This window comes from Herpailurus yagouaroundi, unplaced genomic scaffold (genome assembly GCF_014898765.1).
Source record: "Herpailurus yagouaroundi ecotype Mexico unplaced genomic scaffold, PumYag 100, whole genome shotgun sequence".
NCBI lineage: Eukaryota > Metazoa > Chordata > Mammalia > Carnivora > Felidae > Herpailurus > Herpailurus yagouaroundi.
The window spans coordinates 13582088-13607841 of record NW_024412391.1 but is presented as its reverse complement, the minus strand read 5'-3'; the positions used below and the strand labels follow the sequence as shown (position 1 = coordinate 13607841).

The 25754-nt window shown below is 41.4% G+C and overlaps 1 protein-coding gene across 2 annotated transcripts in view; it reads left to right on the top strand.

The window, feature by feature from the left end:
• The window catches only part of EXOC4 (exocyst complex component 4), a 762629-nt gene that overhangs the window by 5790 nt on the left and 731085 nt on the right, over nucleotides 1–25754 (top strand). For both annotated transcript variants that reach the window (XM_040471923.1, XM_040471924.1), the window contains exon 2: nucleotides 16993–17182. In XM_040471923.1, coding sequence (XP_040327857.1) covers nucleotides 16993–17182 — 190 coding nt within the window. The remainder of the gene's footprint in view (nucleotides 1–16992; nucleotides 17183–25754) is intronic.

The following is a 25754-nucleotide window of genomic DNA, read 5'->3' as shown; positions in this document are numbered from 1 at the left end:
AGGGAGACACAGAATCGGAAACAAGCTCCAGGCTCCGAGCCATCAGCCCAGAGCCTGACGCGGGGCTCGAACTCACGGACCGCTAGATCGTGACCTGGCTGAAGTCGGACGCTTAACCGACTGCGCCACCCAGGCGCCCCAAGGAACTGGATGTTTTTGATGACTGTCTTTCTTTATTAACTCTGTTATGAGTAAGAGGGTAGTATTTGTCTCACTGTCACGTAGTTGCATGTCTTAGTTGGATGCATGTGAGTATACGTGTTTTGCAACTATTTTTTCCCGATCTTGTGTTTTCATTCTCTTGACATAGTCTTTCCCAGAGCAGAAGTTTGTAATTTTCACGAAGTCCAGCTCATCAGTGATTTCCATCGTGGGTCATATCTTTGGTGTTGTATCTAAAAAGTCTGTGCCGGGTTGCCTGGATGGCTCAGTTGGTTACGTGTTTGACTTGGCTTCAGCTCAGGTCATGATCTCATGTTTTGTGAGATCGAGCCCGGCTTTGGGCTTCGTGTTGACACTGTGGAGCCTGTTTGGGATTCTCTCTCTCCCTCTCTTTGCCTCTCCCCTGTGTGCATGTACGTGGGCTCTCTCAAATAAACTATAAGAAGTCTATGCCATACCCCAAATCGTCTAAATTTTCTCCAATATTAACTTCTAGGGGCTTTATATTTTGTCTTATATTTGGGACTGTTATCTGGTATGAGTTAAGTTTTGTGAAGGCTGTAAAATCTGTGTCTAGATCTTTCTTTTTTTTTTTGCACGTGGATGTCCAGCACCATTTGTTGGAAAGATGATCTTTTTTCTCCATTGTTGGACACGTGGGATCGTGAACAACATTCCATGCCTTTTGTTCTCTTCTTGTGCACACTTGTCATTGTAGCTTTCCTCATTTTCCTTTATAAAAATTGCATCACAAAAGGTGGTAAAAAAAAAAAAGTCATAAAAAAAAATCCAACAATCTTCTTCCCAAATAATACCTATTTTCTTTTTAAGGTTTGTGTGTGGATTCTGTTTAGGTACATACAGAGATTTAATACTTGTAATTATAACAAACTTAATTTTTTTTTAGCATAACAAAATTTTTTTGTATTGCTGTGTAGTCCTTGTAATTATACATTAAAATTTTTTTAAATGTCTATTTATTTTTGAAAGAGACAGAGTGTGAGCAGAGACAGAGAGAGAGGGAGACAGAATCTGAAGCAGGCTCCAGGCTCTGAGCTGTCAGCTTAGAGCCCCACGCAGGGCTCGAACCCATGAACAGCAAGATCATGACCTGAACCGAAGTGGGATGCTCAACTGACTGAGCCACTCAGGCACCCCTGTAATTATACATTTTCTAAGTGGGGAAATCAAAAAATATGGAAACTTACAGAGAAGAAAAATATAAACTCATTCTCTTTACCCAGAATTAAAAATTATTAAGAAATTTGCTTCCAGTGTTTAAAAATTGTTATAAAAATAATACACATTCATATAAAGAGTTCAAACACTGGAAATGCAGCAAGATGGAAGATGAAAATTATTCCAAACTTTATCCTTTGTAAATTACTAGCCATCATTGATATTAGCTGTACCTAATTGTAGACATTTCTCTGTCTCTGTGTGGGTATGAAATGTTGGGTGTATAGATAGAAATAATTTTTTAAATAGATACAGGATCTTTATATGCTGACTTGTATGCTCACTTTATTTGTCTCACTTTTTGAGGTATATATATATAGTAAAGTGTATACATATTAAGTATATGTCTTGATGAATTTTAACTTGTGTAACCACTACCCACATCAAGGTAGAGGTGAACATTTCCAGCATCCCTGTCCATTTCTTTCCACTTCGTATTTTGTGTGAGAGTATCCTGTTATTCCAGCACCATTTGCTAAAAAGATTATGCTTTCTTCACTGAATTTCTTTGCACCTCTGTCAAAAATCATTTGACCAGTGCGGGTCTCTTTCTTAATTATCTAGTCTGTTCCATTCATCTATTTATCTTGATAACATTATTACACAACAGCCACAGTCTTTTTTTTTTTTTTTTTTTGAGAGAGAGAGACAGTGCGAGCAGGGGAGAGGGGCAGAGAGAGACAGAGAGAGAGAGGGAGAGGGAGAGAGAGGGAGAGAGAATCTTAAGCAGGCTTCATATTCAGTGCAGAGCCTGACACGGGGTTTGATCCCATGAACTCTGGGAACACGACCTGAGCTAAAATCAAGAGTCGGCTGATCAACAAACTGAGTCACCCAGGTGTCCCTACAAAGTCTTGATTGTTGCTTTTATAAGTCTTGTAGGCAGTATATGTTCTCCAACTGTATTGTATTTCTTAAAAGTTTTTGTCACTATTCTAGGTCCATTTCTGTATCAATTTTATTTTTTATTTTTTTCCATATTAATCTTTGAATTAGTCAATTTCTACAATAAAACATGCTGGGATTTTGGCTGGGATTGCATTGAATGTACAGATTAATATGGGAGAATTGACAGCTGTGAGTTGTCTCATCCCTGAACAGGTATATCTCTTTATTTAATTTATTTCAGCAGTTTTTAAATGGATTTCATCGTGTAAGTGTTACACGTATTGTTGGTCAGATTTATTTTACAGGCTACTTCAGTGTTTTCACACCCAGTCTTTTTTTGTTTTTTTTTTTTTTTAGTATCATTTCCATTATTGTGTCTTCAAGTTCATCTTTTCTACAATTTCCAATCTGTTGTTAATCCTATGTGATGTAATTTTTATTAGATTGTAGTTAGGGGCTCTAGAAGTTTGATTTGGGTTTTTTAAGAAAAAAAAAATCATTGATAGCTTTCCTTACATGTCAGTCTTTCCTATAGCTTCTTGAACTATGGAAACAGGTATAATGGTTTTAATGCTCTTCTTTACTAATTTTGTCATCTGTGTCATTTTTGGGTTACTTTCAGTTGATTATCTCACCCCCCCGTTTTACATTCTTCTATACCTTTTGGATACTATATACTGTGATTTTTACCCTTTTTGGGTCTTTGTTTTCTGTAAATATTCCTGAGTTTTGTTCTGGGATGTGGTTAGGTTGCTTGGAAACTGTGGTCCTTTCAGGTCTTATTTTAAGTTTTGCTCATTGGGAGCAGAGCAGCATTTGGTTTAGCGCCCATTTTGTCTCACTTCTGTTGCAAAATCCTTTTGAATACTCCACCCAGTGCTCTGTGAATCATGAGATTTTTCACTCTGGCTGTGTGTGATTTCAGATACTGTGTCCACTAATCCTTACTGGTGGTTCTATTCCTGGCCTTGGGTTATTTCCTTTCATGCATGTGCTGATGATGGTCAGCGGGAGCTTTAAGGGAGCCCTTCTCCAGATCTCCAGAGTGCCCTGTGCAGTTCTCTTTCCTCAGTCACCAGCCCTGCAAACTTTTAACTGCCTTCATGTTTAAGGTTTCAAAATTGGGTTTTTTTGGTTGTTGTCGTTACTTTCAGATGCTAGGGTAAATTTAGTTCCTGTCATTTCATCTCGGCCAGAAGTGGAAGTCCATCAGGGCTTACTATTTTGAGAAATATCTCTAAAGTTTGATTTTTCATCGGTCCGATTTCATCAGCTGCATATGCCCAGAGAGGAAGAATAAGGTAATCAGATGTGCTGTCTGAAGGTATGGCAGGAGAGTGAGGTAGGTATCTCAGCCCTGATGGCCTGATTTTTGCAGTATTTTGCAGAGCGTTTAATTAAACAGCTAAAAAGTTTCACTACATGTAATATTTTTTCCAGGAACTTTGCCTTCAGAACTCCTAGAAATGCTTTAGAACTATTTTGCATCTGTTTATGTATTTGTTTTTGAGGGTATAGTTTTTTTTGTTTTGTTTAATGCCTGTGATAGTATTGTTCGTCGCAGCCTGAGCTCTCATAGAGCTGGTAATTGGTTTTCTTTGGGTGGCACAGCGTTTAGATTATTTTTGTTGGTGGTGGTTTTGTTTTGCTTTTTGTTTTTGCTTGCATTTGGAAGTTTGCAATCTGTGCTCGCATTTTTCAGTTTGCAGTGGTGGGGGCTGTTCTCTATCATCTTCTACTCTGCTCCTTACATTGTTAACTGCTTTCCAAGCCATGAAATGAGTTCTGCTCTTTTCAGTAGCCCGTCCTTTATGTGTTGGGAATTCGCCTTGAAAAACACGGGAACTACCATTTAACAGGGAGGTTCTTGTGACTATTTGACATGGTAGGCAAACTTAATGTTTTAAGTTCCTTAGGAGAACCTTTCCTGACGTTTATTGTTTTAAAAGTTTTTATATAGCCCTTGCAAAAAATAAAGTGGCACATAGTTCAAAAACGTGTTTTTCCATTCAAAATTTGGTGCCTATCATTGTGCTAAATATTATGGGAGACGTCATTTTTATACTCAAAAATATCACTTGCGTGTTTTTAAAAATTCAGAATCTCAAAAAAAAAAAAAGTGCAGACTCAGTCACCACATACCCACCTTGGCAGAACCTCCATCTTAAGATTAGCAGGTGTTTTGAATGCAAATTGGGTAGCCTTTAGGATGTAATTTAGTTGGGGGAAATAAGGTAAGCCAATTAGCATTAACTTTTTAAAGCGGAGACGATGGTATCTTGGCTATGTTTACAAAAATATTCTTTTTTTTTTTTTTATTAATTTTTTTTTTCAACGTTTTTATTTATTTTTGGGACAGAGAGAGACAGAGCGTGAACGGGGGAGGGGCAGAGAGAGAGGGAGACACAGAATCGGAAACAGGCTCCAGGCTCCGAGCCATCAGCCCAGAGCCCGACGCGGGGCTCGAACTCACGGACCGCGAGATCGTGACCTGGCTGAAGTCGGACGCTTAACCGACTGCGCCACCCAGGCGCCCCCAAAAATATTCTTAATTTAAGTAAAAGAACAATTGAACATGGAAAAAGACAGACAAAAGAAACACAGCCTTCTAACTGCCAGAGAGAAGGTGAGTGGGAGGATGGGTGAAGTAGGTGAAGGGGATTAAGAGTACATTTATTGTTATGAGCACGGAGTGATGGATAGACTTGTTGGATCGCTGTATGTACATCAGAAACCAATATAACGCTATATAAATTACACTGGAATTAGGACTCTTCTTTTAATTTTGAGAGATACATACTGAATATATACCAGTAAAAATATCATGTCTAGTATTTGCTTCAAAATCATGGGGGTTGAGGGTCGAAGTTAGGGTATAACAAGATTGGGATGTGTTCACAGTTATTGAAGCTGGGTTATTTGAGGAGTCTCTTGGTTTTTGTACGTGTTTGAAAATTTCATGACAATGTGTGGGTGTGTTTATATGTGGGTCCTGGGGAGAGGGAAGGAAGGGCATTACAAGGGTCTGTGGACAAATCTAAGAGATACTACCTACTCTTCACGTCTCGTCCACCCAGCTTCTGCTCTCCCTCCCTCGCGCGTGGACGTGTTAAAGTCTCTCGGATGTCTGTAGTTAAGAAACCTGCTTCAATTTGGGTAATCCGGAATTTCCAAGATAACCTAGTGCCACGCAACGCCTACTTTTGTCTTCTAAAATGTGATTTCTGAGGAACTCGCCAGAATCTCCACGTTAGGGAAGTAGCCTACGCCTTCAAAATGACCAAATGCCGTAATGTGTGGTAGTCACAGGAGCCTTCCATGGGGGATGAAAAATAAGATCCCTGTGGAGAAGGCTGTAGGGAGCATGTGGAGCTTCAAGCTCAAGTGGGAAAAGAGATAGTGCTGGTTAAGTGAGGGTAGGGGGTGGATTTCAAAAGGACTCTGTCAATCCTGGATTCAGTTTTATGCTTTAGTGAGGCTGATTTTACTTAATTTTAGATAATGCCCTTCTCTGTTGGTTATAAGATTTAGAGCTTTTGGCCCCCAGAAGTATTTTGTATAACCGAGTTAATTGAAATATTGAAAAACCGCATGTGTTGGGTGTAGTAATTGGCCCTAAGTGCTGTCTGAAGCAAGACACCAGTGAATTTTCAATTGACTTTAAAGCAGAAATTGTTTGCTGTCACTTGATATTAAATGAATCTTAGTAGTGAATTAAGGGATGTTGTTTTTATGCATCCAAAAAGTTTTTCAGAAGACTTGTCATCATGAATTGCTATCAGTTGGGATGGGATTATCTTGTATTTTGTGGGATCTAATAAGACATAATTAAGAAACAAGCCGTCACAGTGTATAATTGAATATAATAAAATCAGATTAAAAAGTGTAATGTAGATTCGGTTATGCTTTGAGTGAAGCCATATCTTATGTGATTATATAGTGATACACATCTCAAATATTTAATGTGTGATTTTTTTCCATGCAAACTCAGAATTACGAGGGTCTCTCTCCCTTTTATTATAATTCATTGGACCATTTATAGACGATTCATCATATACAAAGTGCTCTGCATAGTAGAATAGGCTTTGAAGACCACTTCTCAAGTTGTTTTATATTCTTGATCTCTTTTCCTCTTCTTTAGTTTGGAGTTACACTCTACTCTTATGTAGAACTGGCTTTAGTTCCCCTGCTGACATGTTACTGTCAGGCATTTCTTAGGTTCGTTGTTTCATGCTTTAAAGGAAAAGAAAATCTCTCAGACTTTGAAATAAGGGCTAAGTAGATCATCTAATAGTGTAACCTAAATGTTTTTGTTTAAAAGCAGTTTGGGAAAGAAAATAGGATGCATGTTTTCAAGAATCGTGTCTGTTCTAGGGGTTTTTTTTTCTGTCTTGGGATCAATAACCAAAAGGAATATTCTAGAAAGCTCAGTAAGCTAATGGTTTTTTTTTTTTTTTTTTTTTTTTTTTTCCTGTTTGGAGTGAGGATCCAAAACTAGTTAATCCTTGTGTTTTGGGGTTTAAAAATACTTACTTTTTGCCTTATGACAATGTGTTATTCTATTTTGTAAATAAAGAGGACCCCTTGTCTGGTGCTCTTTCCATTATGTGATTAAAAAAAATTCATTAGGATTGCCCTGACAAGAGTGAAGGTGGTACAGGTTGAGGGGTTCAGGTGCCTGATGAGGAAAAAGTACAAGGGCTCAGAGACTGCTAGCTTCTCTAAGAGGCCTTATTTCCCAGGAAGGGTATCACTGAGTTTTGATTCCTGCTGTAGATTGTGCTTTGAACAGCTGTAGCTTCCTGATAAGTAAGTGATTTTTGGATATGTGGGACCTTACTTGTGATTAGTTTTTCTGAGTTGTTTGAAGGGATTTACATCAGTTGTTTTTATTATTCCTGGAGGAGAGGTCACTGGATACCAACAAGGAATGCTCTTAGTAAATACTTAAGCATATTAACTGTTTTCAGATAGCATGACTTAATACTAATTGTTCTGCAGGGGTCACCAGAATTCAGGTGTATTACGTTAAATATTTCTTCTAGCAGGTTAGTTATCTGAGGCTGTATTAGGCAGTTAATTCTTGAGGATTTGTGGAGAATCCGTGTTGCTGTGGCTAAGGGCTATGACCGATAACATCTGCCTTGAGATTTTAGCGAACCAAAATAATACTGCCTGTGTTTTGCAGGGTGGTGTATAAGTCTGCTCGAGCTGCCATAACAAAACACAGACTGAGTGGCTTAAACAGAAATTTATTTTCTCAGAGTTTTGGAGGCTAGAAGTCCAAGATCAAGGTACCAGTCAGAGTTGGTTACCTCATTAAAGCCCCATCCAAATGACCTCCCTTACACACCCTAATCTCCAAAGAGTCACATTGGGGGTTAGTGCTTCAACATAAATTTGGTAGTGGTAGGGGGTATGTCTCAATTCAGTCTATAACAGCTTGTACTCTGGGGACTCTTACTACTTTGTTAAAATACCCTAAAAGGCTTCCAGAGTGATAGCCTGTTATCACCTATAGGTGGTCTTGAGTCTAGAGTCCTGGGCAGGCCACTAATTTTTCCTGACTGGTCGTCAACCTTTCTACTTGCTTTTCTGGCTTATAATATTTAACAGTCCCCTACTAACCCTTTAATACAAATACTTGTACTGTTGATGCTCTTCAAAGAACTGCTCTCTGGTCAGCTTGAACTATCAAAGGGCTTTCTGAGAGGAGGAAATTAATGAAACATGGTTTGATTCATTTCATCCTGTAAATTCCCCCAATTCTATCCTTAGATTAAAATGGATCATTGGAAATCTTCATGTTAGGATTATGTTCAGAGTCACAATCTCTAGGTCTGAGTTGTGTTTTAATGTTCTGTTCTTGAAGGGATTTAGAAGAACTGACCATATAAAATTTGTATTTACAAGGTGGTTGAAGACACTGTTCACTGTATTGTATATTGTATTCCTTGTTGTTGTTGTTGTTTTAAGTTTTTATCTATTTATTTTGAGAGAGAGAAAGAACAGAGAGAGGGAGAGAGAGATTACCAAGCAGGCTTTGCACTGTCAGCGCAGAACCTGACATGGGGGTTGATCTCATGAGCCGTGAGATCATGACCTGAGCTGATAGCAAGAGTCAGACGCTTAACTAACTGATCCACCCAGGCGCCCCTCTTCCTTGTTTTAAGTGAAAAATTTCTTTTAGAATTTAGGACTAGTTTAAAGTGTGCTTCCTCAGCAAAGGAACTGGAATCTATACTTCTGATAATGAGAATTATTTAGCTACATTTCACTTTTTGCATGGCTAGGAACCTCACAGTTAGATTGAGGGCTGATTTCATATCAGCTGTGTTTGTTTGGGTATGACCTGCATACCTGTGTTCTACATTCATGTGGCATTGTTTTGTCCTGTATCTCCTTAACTAGTTCTGTTTTCTCATTGATATTTTCTATATTCTTGTACAAATGATCTCCAATCCTTTTTGGAAGAGGTTGGAGAGAAGTAAAATGAAACTTGAAATGTTGTTGAATATTCGCCATTCAGTATTCACTAATAAATACTGGTTGAGGGGTGCCTGGGTGGCTCATTCGGTTACGCATCTGACTTTTGGTTCTGGCTCAGGTCATGATCTCACGGTTTGTGAGATTGAGCCTGCATCAGGCTCTGTGCTGGGCATGGAACCTGCTTAAGATTTTCTCTCTCTCTCTGCCCCTCCATGTATGTGCATGCATAAGCTCGCTCTCTCTCTCTCTCTCTCTCTCAAAAAAAAAAAAAAAAAAAAAGAAAAGAAAAGAATACTGGTTGAAAGCTATCATTGTTTTTTAAAGTTTTTATTTTTTTAGTTATCTCTCCACCCAACATGGGGCTCGAATTCATGACCCTGAGGTCAAGAGTCACACGCTCTTCAGTCGACTGAACCAGCCAGGCACCCCAAAAGCTGTCATTCTTTGTTTGGGTGCTAATCCCCAGGTGGCATCAAAGAACACTTTTAGAGTACAAGTCCACAAAGGTGTCCCTTTTCTGGCTCCCGGCTTCCTACCTGATCTCATGTCTATCACTGTCCCCTTCCTTGCTTCTCTGAAGCCACACGGACTTGCCTGCCATTCCTTCTTCCTTGAACAGGCCAAACAATCCCCTGTGCATCTTGAGAGTCTGTGCATCTTCCCTTCTCTCTGGAATCCGCTTCCCCAGATAGTGTCCCCTCTCTTTCCCTCATTTCTAGAAAGCTCTGGTCAAATGCCATCTTTATCTGAGAGGTTCTCTGGCCTCCTGTGTAATACAGTTCCACTCCTCCTACCGTCCCTCTTTTTTCCATAGCTGCTTCTTCCCGGGCTGCCGTGTATTCTGTATTTCTCTTGTATCACCTGCTTCTCCCACGAGAATGTAAGTTTCCTGAGGGAGGGATTGGCTTTATTCACCTGCCAAGTAGTAGGTGTTTAATCACTATTAGTTGAATGACTAAATGAACTAAATAGGGTCGCTGTAACTATTATTCGTCCTTTCCTAGAGATTTCTGAGCAGGCATTTCTTTGCGCGAGATAATTTAGTAGCAATTGTTTCTTCCGGCAAGGAACTGCCCTCCCTGACCCCTTCAGATCCTGTATCTTGCTGCTGCTCATTATTTAGCTTTTCCTAAGCACTTTTAATGTGCCACGCACCAGAAGAATATAAAGAAAAGGTCTGACCTCAGTTTGTGAATAAATATCTTCAGGAACTTTCGAATGGGGGGAGGCTTTGGGCTAACAGTGTTGTGATTCACAGATGATGTATTTGGTTCCTAATAATGTATCAGCCCACACGTCAATGGCACTTTTTATTTCACCAAGCACATTCATGGACTTTGCCAATCACAACCACCTGGTGAGGCAGGTATACTTACTATCTTGTCTGTTTGACAAGGGAAGAAACCCACAGAAGTTGACTTGCCCAAGTTCAAAGAGCTTGAAAGTTATAAATGCCTCATGGTTGACATATATGAAGGGAAGAGGAAAAACTTCTGGTACATTCCAAATGGTAGTATTTTTGGTTTGTGGTTCTTTGTTGCATCCTCTCATTTGTCTTTGATTGAAGGTTATTGTTTCTCTTGAGTGATGGGTTACCTTTGGGTGACTAACCTTATTTTTATAGGTGTGCTTTTTCTGTTACTTGATCTCACTTTTGTCTTTTTTTAAGAGTAATAGCAACTTTTGTGTGCTTTTCCCATGTCTGGACTCCATTACTCTATTAAGTCCGAAGTGAAGGCAAAATTGCTCCGTAGAAGGAGTCCATGATGGTGACTAGTTATTTTCCTTTCAAAACACTTGACTGACTACATGGAAACACAGAAGCTGGTATAAAAAGAGGAAACTGACAAATTCAGTTTTAGATCTGCAGGTTTTTAGCTTGGGTTTAACGCTCATGCGTCTGGCTTGCTTAGAGCCGATGGTTATGAATTCACTAGAATCATGTAGTATGTGTCCCTACTAAGGGCTGTAAACAGTAACTTAACATGTGTGCTATGGTCTTTTGAGCCCATTAGGTAAATAAATTCCTTCCTAGGGATTAATTAGTCATGGTTAGAGATGCAATTCATCATGCAAAATGCCAGAGCTGTCTTAGTGAAAAATTCTTGGTGATCCAGAAATGTCTCTCTGTCTGGCCTAACTAGAATTTAGCGTAGGCTTTTGTGTTCCTCCGTGAACTTGGCAAGTTTGTAAATCATAATGGTTTTGAGATAAGAGTGGGGAAAAAAAAAATCTAAAGAGCGATTCACTAACGTGAATGCATCTTGGGGTGGCAACTTCAAATCGTTTCCTCTCTGCTTATGTCTTTAAGCTCATACTTCTTGTTCATACTCAAGACTGTTAGAGCTCTTAGCAGCTTTTTTAGTACTGTCCGCATCTCTACTCATCCACTCGTTTCTTCACATGTGAGCTGTAGCTTGATTAGGAGCTGAAAGCACAAGAAGTAGGAGTTCATAACGTGCACAGTGGAAAAGGCATGGGCTTTGAAGTCGTGTATAAGCTTGAAGTCCGGGTCTGATGTTAGCTGTGGGTGTGGGAGCAAGTTACTGTACCTCTCTGTTCCTCTGATTCCTTATCTGTAGAAAGGGTGGTGATAACCATCTCACCAGACTGTTTTGAGTATTGTCTTAGATTATGTGTGCAGAATAACCACCGCAATCCCTGGCACGTAACAGACACTAAATAATATCCTGTGTTCACTTTCATCTGCCCTTTCCCGAGTGTATGACACAAGGATGCATGTACATTTTTGTGGTTCGTTTGAAAATTTCCCAAGTAGGTGAGTGAGAGCTGGCTTGTCGGCATTTATTGTCAGTGGGATCTTGGATAATTTTTGGACTCAATATTTACAAAAATGCAGGTACTTTTAGGCCTGGTCATTTAGAAATATAGTACCCATGTTAGAGGATATAGAAGCCTTTTACTGGGGCACCCAGGTGGCTCAGTCAGTTAAGTGTCCGACTCAGGGCTGATTTTGGCTCAGGTCATGAGCTCATGGTTCGTGAGTTCGAGCCCTGCCTTGGGCTCTCCGCTGACAGCGCAGAGCCTGCTTGGGATTCTCTCTCTCTCTCTCTCTCTCTCTCTCTCTCTCCCTCCCTCTCTCTGCCCCTCTCCCACACTCATGCTTTTTGTCTCTCTCCAAATAAATAAAACTTAAAAAACAACCAAACACCTCTTCCTGTTTGGATTGGTCACAGCATATTAGGAATGTTGTGTTCGGTTCTAGCACCACGTCTTGAGAGGCAGGACAGGGAAGCTTTTTTTTTTTTTATTTTTTTTTTATTTTTTTTTCAATGTTTATTTATTTTTGGGACAGAGAGAGACAGAGCATGAACGGGGGAGGGGCAGAGAGAGAGGGAGACACAGAATCGGAAACAGGCTCCAGGCTCTGAGCCATCAGCCCAGAGCCTGACGCGGGGCTCGAACTCACGGACCGCGAGATCGTGACCTGGCTGAAGTCGGACGCTTAACCGACTGCGCCACCCAGGCGCCCCATGGACAGGGAAGCTTTTAAGGGCCAGACCGCTCAGGCTCACGGACTGGCTCTGCTACTTAAAAGTTCTGTGCCTCCAACGCACAACTCTGTTTCCTGTCTGTAAAAAGAGGGGTAATAATGGCACCTACCTCCTAGGGTTGTTGTCAGGAATAAATGAGTTCCTATGTGGAAACCACTCAGGTTAATGCTGAGCGTACAGTGAGCTCTATGTGAATGTTCGCTGTTTTTGTAGGGACTTCAGAGCAAATCCACAAGGATGGTGGGCTGCATGGGAGCCATGTTGTGGGAGAAACGGTGGAAGCAGTTAGAGATGTTTATGTAACCTGAGAGAAAAGTACTGAGCGCGCATTGCCATCGAAAGAGAAATTGTACGGAGGAGGGAATAGACTTCCGTCACCACAAGAAGGTGGAACTCAGATCGATAGTAGAAATCATCAAGAGGCTGCTTTTATTGTAATGAAAGGCTTCGTAACAAGGAGAGCTGTTAAGAATTGCAGTGAACGGCTTTGTGAACCAGGGAGCTGTCCGTGTCCGTGCCACAGAGGCTCGTCAGAAGGCTGGGGAGAGGTTCGCGCCCCGGCTGGCAAGGTGACCTTGTTGGCAGGTGTTCTCTCCTACCCTGCTATCAGTCCGGGTCAAGTGACTGGCTTCCAGGAAGATAATTCCACGCTGAAATTTGCTGGGTTTTGGTAGCAGGCCTAGAAACTTTCTCCCTAGAATTCTAGCCTGCTCTTACGGTCTATCGTTCAGTCATTGTGCAGATACTTATTGTGGGAGACATTGTATTTCTGGTCTCAGAAAAGAAAACAGGTTGGAAATGCCGTCCACTACGCAGTCTTTGAAGGTACCCAGTGAATGGCGTTTCGTTATTGTTGGGGGCCATTCTCCTTGTGTTGTTTCTGAAGTTCTCTTAAAAAAAAAAAGGTTTTTTTTAATGTTTATTTTTGAGACAGAGAGAGAGCATGAGTGGGGCAAGGGGAGAGAGAGAGGGAGACACAGAATCCGAAGCAGGCTCCAGGCTCTGAGCTGTCAGCACAGAGCCCACATGGGGCTCAAACTCACAAACCACAGAATCATGACCTGAGCCAAAGTCAGGACACTTAACTGACTGAGCCACCCAGGTGCCCCTGTTTCTGAAGTTCTTAGGAGCAAAGCACGGAATGCCCTTTGTTTGAGAATGTCTTTGTTAAGGATGTTTATTTGGGTGTTTGGAAGACAGAGATGATCTGTTCCTTTAGAAAAATGGGAAGGCATGTTTACTGTCCGGTATAGAAGATGTAGTTTTCTAAGCTGAGGGTTCCTGTCTAGTCACTCACAGCGTATACAGGCACGCATTTGGGTCCAGTTGCCTAACCATCTTGGGACTAGGGGCCTGGTGGTGGGGGGGCTGCTGCAGATATGCTGGTGCCCTTGCTTCTTGCTGTGCTGTGAATGACAAAGCCCTTTGCTTCTGACCCACGAGTTTTGTGTCTTCTAGCAGCATCCATGAAACTCTGGCTAGCTCACTCGTTAGCTTGTGGGTAGGATAAAATCTCAGACTGTCCACAGTGCTTGACGGCAAAGAGGAGTAAGGTGAGCCAGAGAGGTTAAATCTCATGGCCAGTGCCGAATGACCTACTGTTTTGGGGGTGATGGAATTCGAACCTGTGTCTCCAAAGGATATTCTTTCCATGACCTCGTGGAACACTGCTCTTGCCTTTACTGCCATACTGCTGTTCCTGTGACAGTGATCGCCAGCCACAGTCCCCACCGTTTGTTGCGTGCTGGTGACTGCCAGGCCTTGTTTGATCTCTTTTACTTCCCACCAGCAGCCCTCCAAGGAAGGTGACCGTACTGTCTGGGTTCTGTAGGCGAGCAAAATGAGATGCCGCGACCAAGGTCACATGGGCAGTAAATGGTGGAGCCAGGATTCAAAAGGTAGAGGGAGGATGACAAGAGGGCTCCCCCCAACGCCCCAAGGGCCGTTAGGAGGGTTAAACATATGTTTTATGAGGTGCACAGCACTGCTGGTTTCTGGCCACTATAACAAACCTTCCTAAAGGCTATTATTATTGTTATTATTAACCTTGGTGCCTTTTCCCCTTCTAATTAAAAAAACAAACAAAAAAAAAAACAAAACAAAAAAACCAAAAAACTTTAGTTTTGGTCTCTCTTGCTGACGAAAGGCAGAATGTCATTCAGCCCGGCTCACATTAAGAGGATGAATATTAAAGGGGCGCAAACCTGGCACAGGCTATTTCCTTATACAAATATTTTCTTTAAAAATGAAAATAGGAGCTAAAATCCCCTATAGACCCAATTTACTTTTAATCTTCATTTTAGTAACCCTTTCTATCTCATAAATAACTCCTAACGCGACGGTAATGTGTTACAGTGACAGCTGATGCCTGGGAAGGTGTCCTCTCTGGGCCTGACATTTTCTTTAATGGTAATTCTCCTAGTTAATGTAAACAATGTGAAATGTTTGGCATGTTTCCTTCCACAAATGGTGGTGGAGAGGAAATCAAAGCATTGTAACGACGGCAAACTGATCCAGGGTAACTTTGACAAATCCGTGTCTGTGTGCTGTTATAAGGGGAAGTGAGAGGTAGATACCTAGGAACTCTTCCCTTTGGGACAGCTGATAAATTGAAGGCCTTTTCTGATTGTGCTTTACTTTAGATTACCAGCCTGGAAGGTTTCAGACTTAAAGAGCAAAGTTATGTATCATAGAAACAATAGGAAGACATGCTTAGCTCCCTGTACCTACAATACCTCCCTGTATTGTAAATGATATTCATAGCTCCATCTTTGAAGCCATATTCCTCCTAGGTTCTCCACTCTGATTCGTGTTATGAGTCAGATACTTGTGTGGGACTTTCTCCCTGAAAGTAACCTTGGAGGTATGGTGGTCTGATATATGATCACCAGTTGACAGAGGAGGATACAGGATCTGGCAGGATACGGGCCTTCCTTCAAGTCTTGGGGTTCCTACTGCGTTGCTTTCCTGAGCGAACACCACAGCCCTTAGAGGCTTTGCCTTTTCCTTCGTTATATGTCTTGTCCTGTCTGCACCTCCCTCACCCCCGTCCCCGCCATTTGCTGCTAGAACTGGTCTCTTGGCATCCCTAACACATTTACACAATTCTTTTTAGAGGTGAGATTGATGTCAAAGACTGGCCTGCTGAATCTCTCTGTAAATTGGAAAAGAAGTTTTATATATTATGTGGCTCATGAATTAAGATCTCTTGCTCTAAATGACAGTTCGGGAAAAAAACTGTTGTACAGTATTTTGCTTGTGAATATCTGGAAGTAGATATGTGATTGATTCACTGACAGACCATCTCTGAAAGCAGTTCTAATGATGGACTTATAATTGATTGCATCCATCATTGAGAGCCTAAACTACCCCCTTCCTAAATTAAAGATAAATGAAATAAGCTATGCTGAATGTATAAGCTGACAAATCTGAGGGAATTTAATGAAACTCTAAATTACCACAGCCAACAGATAAGAGAAAAGGGTTTCTTTGTTGCTGATTATAACACTAAATAAAAAAATTTTTCAAAAAAAGATAAAAGAAACAAAGATCTGTGGCCCACATATCAAACTAAGTTATTGAAAGGTTTTTAATAAGTGTATCTATCTCATTCCCTGGTTATTGTTGATTTATATCAATCTCATTAGTGCTGTTGGAAGAATAGTAAACGTAGGGATTGTCTTCTAGTGTAGCTTATATTATTGTTGTTGTAACATACTTTAGAATCGATATGACTTTATTTCCGGGCTGTTGGGGGCTCTGTGCCAAATTTAGTTCATTTAAATGAGCTATTTGGAATGTAGTTCTTCAGTGTATAAGTAATTTTATCAGTGAGTACACTTTTAGCTGTTTGTAAAAGACAGGTTGAGGGTGACTTAAACAGTGGGTGTTTGTTATCTCCCCTAACAAGAAGCCCTGAGGTAAGGCAGTGTAGAGTTGGCTGCTTTGGTGGCCCAATGATGTCACAGCAGTAGCCGGCATTTCTCTTGGCTTTCCCTTCCATGGTTGTAAGGTGTGTGAAATATTTGAGTATCTTAGCGTTGTGTAATAATCGGGAAAAGGGACCTGCCTCCTATTAATCTTGCAAGAAAACTCCTGGAGGCCCTTAGGTCTCATTGGTCAGATTTGCCACGGATAAGGCGAATGGAATTACTGGGATTCACTCAAGTGATCAAGAACCACCCAGACTCTTGCAGAGTTCATGCTGCCTCTTAATGGATTAAAATTGGTATGCCAGGGAAAGAGTGAAAGCCTCCTTGGATGGGCAAACAGCAAATCCACTTAGATGGGCTACTGAAATTTGCTATGAAAGTGGTTTCATATTTTCTGTTAGTAACTTGTTTTCATTTCCTCCCTAGTTAGTTAGATGAATGTGCCAGCATATTAACTTATCTTTTACTGTTTTGCTTTTAAATGAATTTTTAAAAAAAACGTTTATTTTTGTGAGAGAGAGAGAGAGAGAGAGCGAGCGAGCGAGCGAGCATTCCAGCCAGGAAGGGGCAGAGAGAGAGACAGAGGATCTGAAACAGCCTCTGTTCTAACAGCATGGAGCCTGATGGCGGGGCTTGAACTCACGAACCGTGATATCATGACCTGAGCTGAAATCGAGAGTCAGATGCTTAACAGAGTAAGCCACCCAGGCGCCCCCTTTTTTGCTTTTAAATTTGATTCGGCCTGATATAATCTCTGTCTTCACCAGGACTCTGTCTACCAGTGATGATGTTGAAGACCGAGAAAATGAGAAGGGCCGCCTTGAAGAAGCCTATGAGAAATGTGACCGTGACCTGGATGAGTTGATTGTACAGCACTACACAGAGTTGACGACAGCCATTCGCACATACCAGAGCATCACAGAGCGCATTACCAACTCCCGAAATAAAATAAAGCAGGTGAGCCTCCTTCCCTCCTGTGATTGTCACACCGCATCTACCGTTAGTAGCTCGTAGAGGTGGCACGGTGGTGGTGAATGGTCATGGTGAGTGATGCGTAACGACGCTTTTCGGGAGTTTTGCAAGTGTCTTTGAAAGCCTGGCTGCGGAGGATCACAGAGGGCATCCCAGGCTTGCCTCTTCCCGATGTCTTATCCTCGGCTTCTGCTGGTCTTTCTCCTTGCTGTGTGAAATGGTGTGGAGGAGGTGGCCTCAACATGAGGACACTGAAGGGCCTCTTGCTATTAGAGGCTCCCATTTCTGTGTATCAAATGTATGGCGTCTGGTCCTATCCCACACTGTGTGTGTGTGTGTGTGTGTGTGTGTGTGTGTGTGTATGTGTGTTGCTGTAGCAGTTGAAAAATTTTTTGAAATTTCGGCTTTCACTGTGTCCCCTCATTTGAAATTGGTTGTGATTTCTTTTTTTTTTTTTTTTAAATTTTTTTTTCAACGTTTATTTATTTTTGGGACAGAGAGAGACAGAGCATGAACGGGGGAGGGGCAGAGAGAGAGGGAGACACAGAATCGGAAACAGGCTCCAGGCTCTGAGCCATCAGCCCAGAGCCTGACGCGGGGCTCGAACTCACGGACCGCGAGATCGTGACCTGGCTGAAGTCAGACGCCTAACCGACTGCGCCACCCAGGCGCCCCAAGAAATTGGTTGTGATTTCTGTGCAGTCATTGTACATTCTTGGTATGATTTTGAGAAGAAACCCTAACTTGCAGATTATTTCAACATGCATTTATGGATACTGGCATTCTTGAATATCGTTCTTCAGTAGTGACGAGCATGTATTAACTTACTTACATTTTGTCATTTTCTTAATATTTTGCAGCAATTTCTTCTCATTCTTTTTTTCTTCCTCCCCGTCTTTCTACTTCTTGCCCCCTTTTCTCTCCCCGCCCACCTCCTTCCTTTTGTAGTAGGTCCTTGAAAAACTCTTGGTTCCTGGCTACCAGGTCTTTACTGCCTAAAGGATAAAGTGGGCTCATAAAGGGTATTTTTATATTTGGCCTGAGGGATGAACTGACCTTTAGGTGCTGTCATGTCGTCATATGGTTTTGGCCATGTGTTTCGAGGGTCACTCCTTTTAATACCACTCCGATGGCAGTAATTGCTACCACTTAGCACTGCTTGTTTGCCAGGCATGGCTGTTCCTCACTCAGCAGACTAGGATGTCAACGCTGGTCTCCCTTTCAGGTCCTTGCTGCTGGTTTTCAGACATCTTTTAAGTGGTAACCTCCCTTTTTGAAATGAGCTGTCTTGTGGAACCCCGATATGTTAGCTGCCTCTTGTTCGGTGTTGGGTGAGGGATGCAGGGCCTCATGCTCGATCCCCTCCTTAAAAGCCTGCAGCTGCCCTTCCAGCACCTCTGCGGCCACAGGGCTGCACAGACCATTTGCAGCACTCTGGCTGTGCTGTTGCTCGGTCAGGGAGTTCCCCGCACTGTGCCCGCCCGGGGATATCTAGGCTCCCAGCTTTTTCCCGCATTTTCTTTTCTGTCTTCTAGGCCTTATGTTATGATTTTCTAAGCAGAGACCTAAATTATTCTTCTAAGAAAGTGGTTGATAGTTTCAGCCTCTCTGAGTACCGGTTGAGAACCAGTAAGCTCTTAAACTATTTTGAAGCAATTTGTTGACCTCTTTACCTTGTCAAATTAACTGGGAATTTTCAAAAGGAATACTATAATTCTTAGCCTTTACAAATGATGAGTTCATCCTATGGATTTATCTGTGAAACTAGATACAGCTGTAGATCAGTTTAACGTAAACTGTAGTCCATTTTGACCCAATATACTAAGCTCGAGAGGAGTCAGAAAATGAATGTTCAGCGGTGCTGACCTTCTGGCTCTGCCCCGGGGAATCCCAGGAAGGGTGAAGGTTTGGCATCTCTGTTTTCTGATTAGTTTCCTTGGCTGAAAGGACTTTGTCGTAATGTCAGGGGAAGCGCTGTGGTGGTTTCTGCCTTGACCCCCTCTCACTTGGAGTCGATAGCCTCTTTGCCTAGAGAGTGTTGGCTGGTTTTGAAAAGAGTCTCATCTTGATTATTTCACATTTACTTTAGTGGCCATAGCCTGTCCACCATCCCCATTTTTTTATTTTTTTAAATTTTTTTTTTCAACGTTTATTTATTTTTGGGATAGAGAGAGACAGAGCATGAACGGGGGAGGGGCAGAGAGAGAGGGAGACACAGAATCGGAAACAGGCTCCGGGCTCTGAGCCATCAGCCCAGAGCCTGACGCGGGGCTCGAACTCACGGACCGCGAGATCGTGACCTGGCTGAAGTCGGATGCTTAACCGACTGCGCCACCCAGGCGCCCCCACCATCCCCATTTTTAAGTACGTTGGAATTTTGAGCGAAAGAAAATAAAAAGAAAACTTGGTGTTTGTTACATCAGACAGTTGTCAAAGTAAATGTCACACAATTCTGTTATGAATTAGCTTCAGTATTGGGAAGAGAAAGGGCTAACGCTCTTTTCCAAAAAGCCTCTAGTAATTGATAAGTAAGAGCAGAAAAATGTTGGGGGGAGAAATGAAAGCGAATTTGTTTCTATTGTATAATTCGACAGTTTTGTAATGTGAAAGTCCATTTCTTATCACCAAGGAAACACTGATGTTTTCTTCCGAATCTTTCCCTGTCATTTTTGGTTTTTAATTGTTACTTTGGATTGTATGTAAACTCTAGGTGTATGTAGGTGTGTGTATTTTTAAAGTAAAAGTGGGGATGATTGTATAATCCTGGGGCTACGTGATTTCACACCCAGCAAGATATTGAGGATGTATAGATGTGAGTTGAAATTTTCTTTCTGCTCTCTGCCAAAAGTAATGAGGATTCATTCAACAAATACCTGTTGAGTGCTGGCTGTGTGCCTGGTTCTGTTTTAACTGCTGGGGTGACACCAGTGGAAAACACCTGTCCCTGTCCTCATGGAACTTACACGTTACAGGAGGAGACGACAGGAAAAAGAGAGCGGGTGTTATTTAACAGCAGTGATTTGGTCTCTGTATAAAGTGCCTGTTTGGTGCTGAGCGTTGCTCTAGGCTCTGGGGTCTAGAAGTGAATCAAACAAATTCCTGTCCTTGTGGAGTTTACATTCTGCTTTGCATTCTAGTCAAGGGAGACCCCACTATAAATTAGTAAAATGCTGTCTAACAGATGGTAAGAAGTGCTGTACTTAAGAATCCAAGAGCAAGGAAGGGAGAATAGCGAGTTGCTGCTTCAGTGGCCTAGCCGGGCAGAGTTCACTGAGGTTACATTTGAGCCAACACCTGCAGAAACTGAGGGAGAGTCAGGAGAAGCGCCTCAGGAAGGAGGCATGGCAGGGGCAGCAAGGTCTTGAAGCAAGAACATGATAGGAGTTTGGGGGAAGCAGTGAGGAGGCCAGTGGGGCTGAAGCAAAATGGGGTGGGGAGAGGTGAGAGTGCTGGAGAGAGAGGGCGAGGGAGAGAGAGAGAGAGAGAGCTGGTGGGTGAGGTACAGTGTCGTGGGTCAGGTCACGTGGGGTTTTGGTGCCTGTACGGACTTTGTTCATAACTCTTTGTGACGGGAGACCACTGTAATAAGCTTTTGAACATAAAACCGGCATGATATAACTAACGTTTTAAAAGGGCTAGCTGCTATTCTGAGAGTAGATTTTGGTGGGGACCAAGGCAGGTGAAGGTGTTCATGTTCACGCTTTTAAAGCTTGAGAACACAGGACTGTTTACATTTCCCGCTATGTTAATAGTTTCGTATATGGATTTATATTGGGAGGATCTATGTCCTTGGGGATATTGAGGTGACAGACAGAGTTGACTCTTTCCCCAGGTAGTCGAGTCTATTGGGGATGTTTTTCTAGATTAAAAAATTTACATGTCCATACAAGAGATATATATGATTGATCAGGTTGAGTGATGTGGATAATCAAAATACATAGGCTACCCTATTATTACCGTTGAACACATATTGATATCAGTCAGAATGAGATGTTACTGTGCTAGAAAACTTCCGAAGCCACAGGTACTGCCACTGTCTCATAATAATGACTGTTCCAGCAGCGGCACCAAAATAGAGGGATATGAATGGATACAAGCTGGGAACTTGGGTAATGTTTGAATTTGAATGTAATTGTTGGTCTTTGAATTTGAGTGTTTCCTCCATGCTCTACTAGGTAGAGGAGAGGACATCAGATTCCTTTAAAGATACTAAGTATCTGTCTAATGTTTATCACAGGAGCTGGAAGACCAGGGAAAACAGATAGTTGTCTCTCTTGTGAGGTGTGCACGAACACTTTACGATTCCCCCCAATTTCAGCTGCTCTGTTGGTACTAGATGAAACTGCTAACTCATTTTTCTTGCCTGTAATTGGAAATAACTATATGTGATTATTCAAATGAACTTGTTAAGAACTTAATCATTGAGTAGTGCAACATTCATTACTTAACATTTAAAATAATTTTGTGGCTTTTATATGAAACTATACCTTAAGAGGCAGAATAAGAACAAAGAATAATCTTTTTTTTTTTAATTTTTTTTTTCAACGTTTATTTTTGGGACAGAGAGAGACAGAGCACGAACGGGGGGAGGGACAGAGAGAGAGGGAGACACAGAATCGGAAACAGGCTCCAGGCTCCGAGCCATCAGCCCAGAGCCCGACGCGGGGCTCGAACTCACGGACCGCGAGATCGTGACCTGGCTGAAGTCGGACGCTTAACCGACTGCGCCACCCAGGCGCCCCAAAGAATAATCTTAATATAGAAAATGTCGCAGTAGAGCAACATGGTTGTGGTAGGAAATGGTTTACGGCCCAAACGTATGATGGAAAAATCCCGGCTGCTTCTATGAGAAAGGGAGAAAGGGGAGAAAGGTGGGCTAAACGGTGGGCAATAATGCACTAGCATAATTTAAAATGTACTAGGCAGTATTGCGTGTTAATGCGGTCACAAGAACTATGCGCTCATCTCTCCGTTTAGTTTAACTGTATCTGTATTTGTGTACCATGTCAAGACTCTGCAACTTAACGGAAAAGTATTGCCCTCAGAAGGGGTTCTGTGGAGCCTCTCAGAGAATTTAAGACCTTAGAATGGCAGCTAAACCCGCCCCTCCTCCTCCAAAACTAAGGAAACAAAAGCATGGGAATAAAAGTTTGAGGGTAATTTAAAAGTGATCTGCAGTTCTAAAAGGCTTTTAAACAGAACGGTGAGTGGTGTTTCTGTACTTCTTTCTAGGCACTTTCTAGAAGGCTGTGGAAAAAAATGGGTTGGACACAGGTCAGGAGAATACCCATGAACACACTTATATGTAGATTTTTTTTAACTACAGAAGAGAAAGTCTGTTTTGTACTTTCAGAATTAAGAATGACGTTGACGGTTACGTTAGTTTTCACCTACCATCCCTTGCGTAGAACATTTCTAGTCTTTAGTTTCAGTGGGGTGCTTGCACATTTGTTGTGCTTTATTATAGTTTGCACACTCAAAGTCAGTCCCTCCTCCCATTATCCTTGATCAAAATCAGAAAGGCATTGAATTTGATGACTTAAGGCCTGGATCCATCAGCCTCTCATACATGTATCTCTGTTACTCAGAGGCTCCGGGTAGTTTTCCTCCTGTCTTCATCTTCCGCAAGTCAAGGGTGCGAATGACTCGATTTCTCTGCTTTCTGTATCCTCTCCCACACCCATTCACAGTAACCTCTTGGGGCCTGTTACCCTCATTTTCTCTTTTGCTAATAGTCTCTAATTAGAATGGCTGGAAGTTCTAGTGTATTGAAACTGAAATTCTTGCTGTGGCTGAACAGGTGATTAGGAGCAAATGTGAAGTCACTAGAAGTCTCAGGAAGGAAAGGAAACTTGTGTTTGAAGAAGGATTGATTTCTGTACGTGGTTTCGATGTCTTGATTTGAATAGTTTGACTCCGTGGATTTATTTCAAGAAGAAACAGGAAGATAATTTTTCAATCTTAATTATCCTGATAAATTAAAATAGAATGGAATTAAAATACTGTTACCACATTGAGAAATAAAAGTTTAGACGTACTTTGGTAACTTTCTCACATTTTACATGATATTCATTGATGGATACAGTCCTGTTTCTCTTCCCTGTATAAAAACATTTATTGAGCTATAATTTACATACAATAAACTGCAGTATTTTAGAAGACAATTCAGTGAGTTTTGGCAAATGTATATGTCCTAGGATGTGTTCCCACCCACCCCAGAGAGTTCCCCCTTGCTTCTTTGGAGTGAAAAGACTGTGTTCCTCTACTTCTTTCCCACTCCCCTCCACATCCTGCTCCAAACAACTGCTGATTTGAATTCCTACATTAATTTTTCCATGTTCTAGAACTTCAGTATGTACTTCTTTGTATCTGGCTTCTTTTGTTCAGCATAATGTTTCTGAGATTCTTCATATTTCTTTTCTTTTATTACTGAGTAGTATTACCCCCCTGCCGCTCAAGTTTTAAAATAACATTTCTTCATAACTGTGACTTTCCAATCAAAAAGCTGAAGCCTCGGGGCAATTTAATATTAAAAGTTCTTGTACCTTCTTATGTCTGGAGCTTTGGCTAATAACTCAGTTTAGGGAATAGTTTTGGTGATGTTCATTTTCCACACAGCCTGATGCTGTCTTCCCCACCCCTAAACACAGACAGAGTCTACTTTTCTTTTCCATTTTCTTCCATGTAGTAAGCAAAAATGAGAAGTGAGCAGACTACATTGTATATATCCTGCTGTGAAATGCCCTAACAGTCCTTTTCCCAATCAGAAAGGAGTTTGCCAAGCTTTACTGACACTAAGTAAGTTTATCCCGAGCCCTCTTGATCAAGAGCCTAGTTGGGTGTTGCACGACATAAAATTTATTTTTAACAATTTCCATAATAACTGTTAAACACCAAAGAAAAATCCGAGAATTACAGAACCCAGGTGATAAAAGTAGACTATCAGAAATCAAATTCTAACAGATTTTAACTAAGGATTTAAAAGAGAATGGATTTAATAGTTGGAGTTCTTAGCCCAGAGACCAAGAGTGCCAAGAGGATCTGGGAATAGCCTTGAGAAATATGTTTAAGAAGTCCAATAAAGGGCATTAAGAGATACACAGTTCCAAAAGAAGACCTAGGGATGAAGAGTAGAGCCTGGGGAATACCGCCAGTAATAGTGTAACGACTTTGTATAGCGATAGATGGTAATGACACTTCGTCATGGTGAGCATTTTATAATGTATATGATAGTCATATCGTTGTGTCATATACCTGAAACCAATAGTACATGTCAACCATACTTCAGTTAATATTTTCAAAAGTCAAAACCGTAAGTGATGACAAAAACCAGTACTTCCCTACCTCATCCTTCCCCAGTCCCACTTCCAAAACTTCAGAGACACTGACTTTTACTCTTAGTAATATGCTTATACTATTCCTGGTTTTTCTACTTTAGACATTGGATATAAGCTTCCGGCTATGGAAGATGAGGATTTAGGTCCCCCTCCCACCCTTTCCCCTGCCCGACTTCATCTTCTTCCCACATCCCCTCTCTAGTTGTATCCTAGTTGTTGGTTAAACAGATGGTGCTCATTTTGTTACAGCTACGTGACTGTTTCCCTCTGAGCCATCCAGCATACTGTTTGTGCCTGTGCGGTTTTGTTGTTGCTGTTTTCCTTGCAGTTAATGCTTAAATCCTCCTGTTGCCTGTCTTCTGCATTGGTTTTCCCCTTTCCTGGGTCCTGTGTTTCTGGTCTTCTGTTATTCTCTTGTGTTGATGCAGCACGTTCTTCACTAGCTTGCTGAGCTATGGTGCATCTAAGGTTTATCATTTTGAGAGCAGCTTATAAGTCTGAAAATGTCTTTATTCTTCCCGCACACTTGATTGATAGTTTTTCTGGGAAATAATTCTCTCTTAGGATTTTGAAGCTATATCATTCCTTTGTCTTGTAGCTTTTAGTGTTGCTGTTGAGAAAAGTCTGATGCATTCTGATTCATAATGCTTTATATGGATTCTGTCCCTCCTCACTTCCCCCAAAAGCTTTTAAGATCGCCTCTCTATCCCATGTGTTCTCACACGGCAGGATCACATGTCCTGGCGTGGTTCTTTTTTCACTCCATTTTCTTGAACACTTGGTGTACTTTTTCAGTCTAAAAACACATGTCTTCTGGAACATTTTCTTTTATTATTGTATTTTTCTTCACTCCATTTGTCTCATTTTTCCTCCCCTGGAACTCCTATTTGGCAAATAGTGGACTTCTTGGATCAGTCTCCTCATTTCTTTTATCTTCCACCTTTCGTTTTTTGTTTTATTCTCTGTAGATTTCCTCAAAGATAGCTTCTGACCTTTATATTGGATTTTTTTCTACCATATTTTAATTTCCAAAGCTGTTTTTATTCTCAGGTTTTTTTTTTTTTTTTTTTTTTATAGCATCCTATTCTTGTTTCATTGATGTAATATTTCCTATTTTTCCTAAGGGATATTATAGTTATCCCAGTCCCCTCCAGCACTTCTTTCTGTTTGTTTGTTTTGGTGCCTGCCTTTGCGTATTCCAAGCTTTCCTTGGCTGTCTG